The sequence below is a fragment of the Panthera leo genome, chromosome A3, assembly GCF_018350215.1.
Source record: "Panthera leo isolate Ple1 chromosome A3, P.leo_Ple1_pat1.1, whole genome shotgun sequence".
NCBI lineage: Eukaryota > Metazoa > Chordata > Mammalia > Carnivora > Felidae > Panthera > Panthera leo.
Window position 1 is genome coordinate 113,914,110 of NC_056681.1, and position 9,881 is coordinate 113,923,990.

General features: G+C 37.7%; 1 protein-coding gene across 3 annotated transcripts; it reads left to right on the forward strand.

Moving 5' to 3' along the window:
• Positions 1-307: 307 nt before the first annotated feature.
• Positions 308-9,676, forward strand: DPY30 (dpy-30 histone methyltransferase complex regulatory subunit). Of its 3 annotated transcripts, XM_042933302.1 has the most exons (6): positions 308-493; positions 675-774; positions 880-951; positions 1,037-1,084; positions 6,969-7,111; positions 9,334-9,676. In XM_042933302.1, exons 3-6 carry the CDS (start codon positions 916-918, stop codon positions 9,404-9,406), a joined length of 300 nt encoding a protein of 99 aa, XP_042789236.1. In that variant the 5' UTR covers positions 308-493; positions 675-774; positions 880-915; the 3' UTR covers positions 9,407-9,676. The 3 variants fall into 3 exon arrangements, with proteins under 3 accessions (XP_042789236.1, XP_042789235.1, XP_042789234.1); XM_042933301.1 differs by lacking the exons at positions 308-493; positions 675-774 and adding an exon at positions 554-635; XM_042933300.1 differs by lacking the exon at positions 308-493 and having other exon boundaries at positions 588-774.
• The last annotated feature ends 205 nt before the right edge of the window (positions 9,677-9,881 follow it).

The following is a 9,881-nucleotide window of genomic DNA, read 5'->3' on the forward strand; positions in this document are numbered from 1 at the left end:
CATATTATCCTTTGTGTTTTTTACAAATACAACAGTATCAATAGTATCACACTTTGGAAAGCAGGTTGCTTTTTGCTAATTTTGATACAAGTGTAAAATAGCTTTAACATCGCATATTCACAGATTTAAGGACTTGACCAGAGCTTACCATGAAACCCCTAAACACTGCTTCTGCCCCCATCTGTTTAGAGTAAAACACTGACATTCTTTCGTAGACTGCTTAGCTTAGGTCTGATTTTTTTAATAAAAACCACCCAGCGGGTGGGTGATTTTGCTTCCGCGCGGAAGGGCTCCGGCAGAAGCTTTCAGGCAGCACCGCGGCATGGCGGGGCTGAACTCCTGCCAGTTGCGGTGGTCACTGGGTCTGCAGCTGGGCTGGCTCTTGCCTTGAGTGGGCAAGTTGAAGGACGAGTCTCTCGCGACCTCTTGGACCACATTTTGACCAGGACACTGCGGACCGCACAGTGCAACGTAAACTCAGGACAGGACCAAGGTACCACCCCGCCCCAGGTCGGCTGGGGAGTTCTGCGCAGGCGCGGCAGTCGTGCGACATCCGTCACTTACGGCTGAAGCGGTTTGTGCTGGGAGTTGGTGGCGCGGTGCAGGGCTCATAAGAACGAGCGGCTTGGGCGCGGGTAATCAGCTCCCTTTCCCCCTTTTCCCACTTCTTCTAGGTTCTTGGGACTACCGCGGAGCTTCCGGACCTGATGCGGGCGCCCTGTCTTGGACTGTCCCACCTTGCTCCTCTACTGCTCCGGGTGCTCCCGCGCCCAGGTGGGGGTGAGGGGCGGGGTCGGGGGCTGGGCTGGGCTGGACTCCATCCTGGCATCTTCGTGTTGAAATCTCCCGGGTAACTCGCCGTTCTTCTTGTTTTCCAAGACTGGTTTCCGGGGATTGTGACTTGCAGGGTCCGCCATGGAGCCAGAGCAGATGCTGGAGGGACAGACGCAGGTACCAGGAGGCCCTGGCTTCAGGGTGGCGGTGTGCAGCGAGAAGGGGCGGCTCGTGTCTCAGTGACCTGTGTTTTGTTTTCTAGGTTGCAGAAAACCCTCACTCTGAGTACGGTCTTACAGACAATGTCGAGGTAATTCGCCCAGTTCTTTTGCCGTTTCTGAGCGTCTCTTATGTGCTGGAGAAAACTTAGGATCCATTTTTACCAGGTTGCTTTGCACAAGGGAAAACTTTTATCTCAGCATGAACCAAACAGTATCAAGTTATGGGTAGCTTGTTTTATTAGTGGTACTAATGCCTCGTGGTATACAGAAGTCCAAATTACTTTTGAGTCAAGAGTTTGAACTTCTGAAAGTGATATAAAGAAACGAACATGCGTCACCAATGGAGACTGTTAGAGTCGTTTTTGCTTGGTGGCTATTGATGAATCTGTTGGGATATTCTTTGGAAAAATTGCGCATTAAAATTACACCCATTGTCTTTGTAGCAGAATAGTGTGCTGGTGGAATGAATAAGTGTTGCGTTCTTTTTGCGTTCAGTATTAGATGCCTTTGGAAGTTGTAACACACATAATAGACATTGTTTTTGTCTTACACATTGAAGTCTGAATTCAAAGAGTACACACAAAAAACATACACAAGTGGATATACTTTCCCAGAGCTTTTGCATATAAGTGCTAGGAGGTTGTTTAAAAGTGGAAGTTAGGGGTGCCTGGGTGGCTCAGTGGGTTAAGCATCCGACTTTAGCTCAGGTCATGATCCCACCGCTCTGGGTTCGAGTCCCATGTGGGGGCTCTGTGCTGACAGCTCTGAGTCTGGAGCCTGCTTCAAATTGTGTGTCTCCCTCTCTCTCTGCCTCTCCCTCGCTCATGCACTGTCTCACTCAAGAATAAATAAACAACAACAAAAATTAAAAGAAGAAGTTATTTTGTAAATGAATGAGTAAATGCTAGAGCAAATGAATTAGCCAAGGCTGGGTGGGATTGGTTAGGAAAATAGAGGCTTCCAGGAGATGTGTATGTTTTCTTGGAGGAGAAAAAAAAATAGGGAAAGACCTTGCCAGTGATTAAGTTTGGATAAATGAGTACAGGAGTATTTCCAAGCAAAGTAATAATAGTAGCAGCTACTATTTACACAAAAGAAAACTTTGTGTAAAGTAATTACACCAGTTTGTGTTCTATTCCTTTAAGAAACTTCTTTTAAGGCATCAGCGCAATCTTTCTGTGATGGTGCTTGTGTACGAAGGCAGAGCCATGATACGGTACAGCAGTGTTTCCCAAAGTGTTTCTCTCAAGTCCTCAGACCAATTTCCATGGAAAAGTGAGGAAAAAATGAGTGGAGGGAGTACTTGATAATGATACATTGTTTGGTGATTGGTCTTCCTGCTTTTATAATTTAAAAATGCCCATTCTCTTGGGGCGCCTGGGTGGCTCAGGTCACCATCACGCAATTCCTGAGTGTGAGCCCCACGTTGGGCTCTGTGCTGACAGCTCAGAGCCTGGAGCCTGCTTCGGATTCTGTGTCTCCCCGCCCCTCCCTTCTCTCTCTCTCTCAAAAATAAGTAAACATTAAAAAATGTTTTGAAAAAATGCCCATTCTCTTATGAATTAATGGTGGTAGTAAAATAATATATTTATTTATTTGTAAGTTTTTACTTTGGAAAATAGAGTTCATTTCCCTATGTTGGTCTGTTCGTTAATTGTGTAATTTTGAATTTGTTGTTTGTGATATCTGAAAGTTTGGAAACCACTCAGCTGCTGCTACTTTCTGTCTTACTCCATTTTGTTTCCTAATTTCTTTTTGGGGGCTTGCTTTATGGTTTATAGCATGCAAGTCTCGCTTAACAATTTACCTTCAAGTGGTATTATTTCTTTTAGTGTGCAGTGTAAGAACCTTAACGACAGTGTTCTCCCATTGTCTTTCAACTGGCCTTTGTGCCACTGTTATATACCTTCTACATATTTTATAAATACCATAACTCATTATTTTTATTTTTATTTTTTTTTAATTTATTAAAATTTTTTTTATTAGTTTTCTTTATTTTTGAGAGGCAGAGAGAGACAGAGTGCGTGTCGGGGAGGGACAGAGAGAGAGGGAGACACAGAATCCAAAGACAGGCTCCGGGCTCCGAGCTGTCAGCACAGAGCCCGATGCAGGGCCGAACTCACTAACCATGAGATCAAGACCTGAGCCAAAGTCGGTCACTCAACTGACTGAGCCACCCAGGCGCCCCCATTATTTTTATTTTTTTTATTTTTAAAGTTTATTTATTTGTTTTTGAAAGAAAGAGAGAGTGCAAGCGGGGGGTGGGGAGAGAGAGAGAATGAGAGAAAAACCCAAGCAGGCTCACTGTGCAGAGCTGGATCCAGGGCTCAAACTCTTGAACCATGAGATCATGACTGGAGTCAAAATCAAGTGTTGCTGCTCCCTTAACTGACTGTGCCACCCAGGTGCCCCTCATTATTTTTATTTTCTTTAAAAAGTTGTCTTTAAAGAGATTCAAACAATAAGAAAAAGGAATATTTCACATTTACTCACTTATTTACCATTTACCATATTTACCATCTTGACTCTTCATTCTTTTGTGTAGATGGAGATTTCCATCCGGCATCATTTTCCTTCTGCCTTAAGGACTTCTGTTAACATTTCTTATAGTGTAGGTCTACTGGTAAGGAAGTCTTCCAGCTTCTGAGTGTCTTAAAAAAAGTATTATTTTGTCTTTATGTTTATTTTTTGAATTTATTTTTTTGTCTTGAGATATTTTTGCTGGGTATAGATTTGTTCTATTGTCTTTGGCTAACATTATTTCTGGCAGGAAATCTGCAATCATTTCTGTCTTTTCTTCTCCATACTTAATGTCTCTTCTCTTGGTGTTTTTAATTTTATTACAGGTTTTAAATAATTTGATTATGATATGTCTTCGTGTGTTTTTTTTTTAAATTATTTTTATGCATCTTGTGCTTAGGATTCATTGAGTTTCTTGGATCTGTGGGTTTAGAGTTTTCATGAAATTTGGAAAAATTTCGGCCATTATTTCTTCAAATATTTTTAAATACTGTTAGCTTAATTTATTTACGTTTTCCTTTCCCTTCTTGGAGATGTGGAATATATTATAATAGCTGGTTGATGGCATTGCCTATTCTATCATCTGTATCATTTCTGGGTCTCTTTCTGTGGACTGAATTGTTTTCCTCATTATGTGTAGTAGTTTCCTGCTTCTTTGCTTGCCTGGTGATTTCTTACTGGAGGCTGAGCATTATGCATTTTATCTTGTTGGGTACTGGTTATTTTTGTATTCCTTCAAATATTCTTGAGCTTTGGTCTAGGACACAGTTAAGTTACTGAGAAACAATTTGATCCCTTTGAGGTTTGCTTTAAGCTTTTCCAGGTGAGACCAGACCGACCTTTAATTGAGGCCTAATATCCTTCTCTTGCATCTCCCCCAAGGCTCCGTATATTGTGTGGTTTTCCAGTTTTGTGTCACAGGAACATGAACTATTCCTGGTCTTGTGTGAGCTCCGGGGATTCTGTCTCCTGCTTATTCTAGGTGTTTTTTTCCCTTAGCCTTGGGTAGTTGCCCTACATCCATGCCCTGATAAGTACTCACCTGAAGACTGTAAAGCAGTCTCTTTAGTGTCTTTCTGCACATTTCTCTCCTTTCCATGTACTCTTCAGTACACTGTCCTGTAAATTCTAGTTGTCTTGATCTCCCTGAAGTTTCTTTTTTTTTTTTTTTAATTTTTTTTTTTTTTTAACGTTTATTTTTTTTTGAGACAGAGAGAGACAGAGCATGAACAGGGGAAGGTCAGAGAGAGGGAGACACAGAATCGGAAACAGGCTCCAGGCTCTGAGCTGTCAGCACAGAGCCCGACGCGGGGCTTGAACTCGTAGACCCTGAGATCATGACCTGGGCCGAAGTCGACTGCTTAACCGACTGAGCCACCCAGGTGCCCCAATCTCCCTGAAGTTTCAAGTCTGTCTTCTCAGCTTGGGGAGATTGCTGGGCTCTGCTTTGGTTCTTTCTGCCTTGCATCCTATATGTTTTCTAGCAGGAAGCAGTAGCCTACGACAATCATAGGGGTCACCTTTTCCCCCCCCCCCTGTTTTTGTGATCATTGTTCTACACCATTAACATCTTATACCTTTTTTTGGAGGGGGGTGGATTTGTGTGTGTGTGTGTATATATATATAGATTAATTCAGGATTTTGGCTTAACTAAAATTAAGCATTAGCAGTTCGCACATAGTGCATATTCATTAAATATTTGAATGAAAAATGAGAGGATTTGGTCAAGGGGTTTTATTATAAGATATATAGGAGTTAATCAGGTATTGCTTAATTGAAGCAATTAATTGCTTCCTTATTGAAGGTATTGGAATGTCATGTAACTGACTAGTTTTTGTCGTATATGGGCATTATCTGTTGAAATTTACTGAGGAACAGTAAGTTTCTTAATCCATGAGCAAGTAAATAGATATTTTATACATTAATTAAGTACAGAACATTATCATCTTACTAAGTCTCAAAATAAGATGGAAAAATCATCAGCCTGATTAGAGTTGTTGCCTGACATAGTTGTGGGAAGTGTCTTTGGAAATCATGGTACATATATATTGTAGGTATATGATTAAAGTTTTTTTGTTTTTTACCACTTTTTACAAAATAAAATTGTCTAAAAAAGCTAAGTCTAGAAAATGTTTCTTTGTTGTCATTGACTCATTTATATCCAGTTTGAGTATGATTGAAGCAAAATTTCATTTTTTTTAAAAATTTTTTTTACATTTATTTATTTTTGAGACACAGAGTGAGACAAAGTGAGAGTGGGGGAGGGGCAGAGAGGGAGGGAGACACAGGATCGCAAGCAGGCTCCAGGCTCTGAGCTGTCAGCACAGAGCCCAGCGCGGGGCTTGAACCCACAGACTGTGAGATGACCTGAGCCGAAGTTGGATGCTCAACCGACTGAGCCACCCAGGTGCCCCAAAAGTTCATTTTTTAAAAAAGATTTTAAGTAATTTATACCCCCAACGTGGGGCTTGAACCCACAACCCTGAGATTAAGAGTTGCATGCTCCAGTAACTAAGTCCTCCATGTGCCCCAAAAGTTTATTTAAATGAAAGTGTTCTTAATAGTGGTTTGTCTTGTAGATAGCCACTTATTTCTAAATTTCTAAAATGGTCGATTTGTAAAAGAATGCAAAGTTTTTCAGTAAAGATGTCAGATGAATCTATGTGAAAGACCGAAATTTGGGGGTTTCTAGGAGTAATAGTATAAGTCGTTTCTTAAACATCATTTAAATATCATATTAATGATCTTTTCCATATGATCCTCATTTTTTGACTATCATTTACTTAATATTTTTTCTTAATTCTGTTCACTTTTAAAAATCATGAATGCATTTCTTTAAAAAAGAAACCAATGGAAAAACATTCTCATTTGATAGAGGATAACCATAAACAAGAAAATAGTGAATGTGAAATGGTGGGGATAAGTTTTAGCTATATTCTATTGCCATTGGAAAGCTCTGAGCCTGAAGCCTGCTCTCTCTGTTAAGAGTTTAGCAAGTGTTGCTAAAGTGTTACACACCTATTACTACGGAAGTGAGACTTATCCTTGATAACTGCCTGTGATGAAAGGATTGAAACAGGACTAGCTTTCTCACTGTGATTCAGTGCTACTTATTGTCATGTCCATATTTTTTGAAGCATACTGTAGGAAAGCATTCTTATGAAAGAAAGAAAAAGCACTTGTATTTATTCCTAAACAGGCAGAAGGAGAGAGAGAAAGAGTAGAATCTAGAGATAAGACATTAAAAGAATAGATACTATGGTGCCTTCAGAGAAGAAAGGCTTAAATGAAATTTAGAGATGGGTCTGATTTTATTTTGGCAGAGAGATTTGCCCTACCATACCAACTCTGGTCATTGATTTGCCTTTTCTACTCGTCATATTTCCATTATTTTTTGTTTAGCACTCAATCTAGTTATTTGTAATATACATGCGTGTTTTTTGAATCCACTAGAGGATAGTAGACAATGAGAAGATTAATGCAGAAAAGTCATCAAAACAGAAAGTGGATCTTCAGTCTTTGCCAACTCGTGCCTACCTGGATCAGACAGTTGTGCCTATATTATTACAGGGACTGGCTGTGCTTGCAAAAGAAAGGTAAGATAGTGTCTGCAAATGGAGTTCCTGGAGAAAGCAAAATAAAGGCTTCCCTAAGTGAAATCTCATTAGTTATCATTAGTTATGTTTAATTATTTCTCGCAATATAAAGAGTTAATAAAATAAAATATAAGTCAGCCCTAATATCATCAATTAAGACACTTTCATTTATCTCTACTGATCTTAGATCATATGCATATTTGTAAAGATTTGCAATTGTGTACATGTAATTTTATCTCCTTTTTACTTAATATTATAAACTAAAACTTTTTCCATATCTCTGCATAGGCTTTGTGATTATAATTTAAATTATAACAATATTGCAGTTAGCCATTTTCTTATTGTTGAGCTCTTAGGTCCAATTTCCTTTGTTATTATAGGTTAGCAGGCAACCTGTGTTATATGTTTTCATGCCTCTTTTGCTTTTGTTTCATTACTTTCTTATGATAAATTTCCAAGAGTTGATTTGCAAGTTTGAAGAACATGACTCTTTTTATAGTGTTTGACACATAATACCATTTTTCCATCCAAAAACTCATCCTTAAGTTTCTTCCATTATCATAGTCTTAATAGCGTGACTGTTAACTTTTCTTGTCAAGGTATTTTGATTTATATTTCTTTATTAGCAACATTACAGTTTTTTCTGTACATGTTTTTTCCTAGTAATTCTACCTAAATTCTTTTTGTATAAGCAAATCCAATAGGGAAAATGTTTTTATAAATTAGTTATACGTATAAAAGAGGATTTATTTATGACTGCAAGTTATGTCTCGGCTCTAATTCTGTCAATTAAAATATGGGCATCTTTTATATTTTCTTGTTCTTTACAGAAAGCCAATATATTAGAAATTATAAATATTAGTTTAAATGCTAGAAGGAAAAATTTGAAGAAGTTTTTAAGTAACATGCTATTATTAAAAACCATTTTTAAGGAAGGAATTCTGGCAAAATTATTCATGAAATTAACCATAAATATTATGTGAAAAATGTTGTTTATGTCTAGGCAGTTCAAAAGGCTATTTAAAATGGTAAAGGAATGTTTTGAGATCACTGTAAATGAATTCTAAATACGCCTTTTCATAGTAGGATTTTAAATATCTGATTCCCCCAATTTTTCATCTTTCATCTTCTTTTTTCAGCAAGCATAATCTATGGAAAAGTGATAAATAGGAAATGACATCTTCTGTTAACATTTTTTCCTAGTTTTATTGAGAAATAATTGGCGTATATCGCTGTATAAGCCTAAGGTATATACCACGGTGGTTTGATTTACATATATTTTTGATATGATTACCACAGTGCATTTAGTTAACATCCTTCATCTCACATAGATGCAATAAAAAGGAAAAAAAAAAATGAAAAGAAATTCTCCTTGTGATGAGAACTCTAAGATTCTACTCTCAACAACTTTGCTGTCTCTCACACAGCAGTGTTAGCCGAGGTCATCGTGTCAGATATCACACCCCTGGTGCTTGCTTATTCATCTTGTAACTGGAAGTGTGTGCCTTTTGACCACCTTTCTCCAGTTCCCCATTCTCCCACCTCTTAATTCTAAAAAAATATGTTTTAACTTCTCAGATGTGCTGTAGGGTAGCAGTATTAGAATTATTATTGATTTAAATATTTGAAGTAAAATACAGGTGACTTAAAATATAATAGAACTTACTTGTCCAAATGAATGTTGATTCCTTTGATTCGTTTTTTGGGAGTTCATCCACTCATCTCACTGATGCTACAGCCATTTTCCTATATTGTTTTTGTACTCTTATTGAAGGATGATACTTGTGGAGAAAATTGTGCATGTCATAGGTGTACACTTCGATGAATTTTCAGAATCCAAACATACCCACAAAACATGCAGTCAGATCAAGAAACTGAGTACTGTCAGCACCCCAGAGTTCTCCCTGGTGACCCCTTTAAGTCTTTATTTCAATATCCTGGGTAATCGTCATCCCACTGTCAAACATTACATTTTTGAAACTTTGTGTTTTAGAATTGAGTTTATAACCAGATTTAAGTCATACAAAAATCTCAGCCTCTTTAAACCATATTGTTGACTAACTTGCTTGTCTGTTTCACTTACCATATTTACTACAAATGGCCTTTGAGTGTAAAATGAAAATTAAATTTAAAAAGATGTGTTTTTGTTAATGGAATAATACATTTAAATTAATACACCTAGAATATAAATTTCTAAATTTTGGATTTCTTTTCCCTTCCAGACCACCAAATCCCATTGAATTTCTAGCATCATATCTTTTAAAAAACAAGGCACAGTTTGAAGATCGAAACTGACTTATTGGGAAGAACAGAAAAAATTTTGTTTCTACTGTAGATTTACATGATTAAGAGGCAGCTTTAATTGCCAAGATTTCCCCCCTTTTTGGAAGTATAAGAACCTTCAGGACAACAGAACTTATTTCCGGAATTGCAGAAGAAAACATTTCCCTTATTTTGATTTAATCACAATACTTATTTAATGAGTGTATTCTGTGCAATTTTTTTCTCAGATTGTCTTTAACTTTGTTTTTAAAATTACCTTTAAAATAAACTGTTAAAACGTCATTATTTGAAAGTAGTTTTTGTTCTCTATGACAAATATTTTATATGGTTCAGTTATTTTCATGAATTGCTTCTTTCTTGGGTCTTAGAATGCTGCAAAATTTTACAACAGCATGAAAATACAACAGAGTCAAGTTTAACATAACAATCTCAGCCAGTTTTTCTCTTTGTTGTCCCTGGACCTCCTGGAGGGTGGGATCTGGGCATC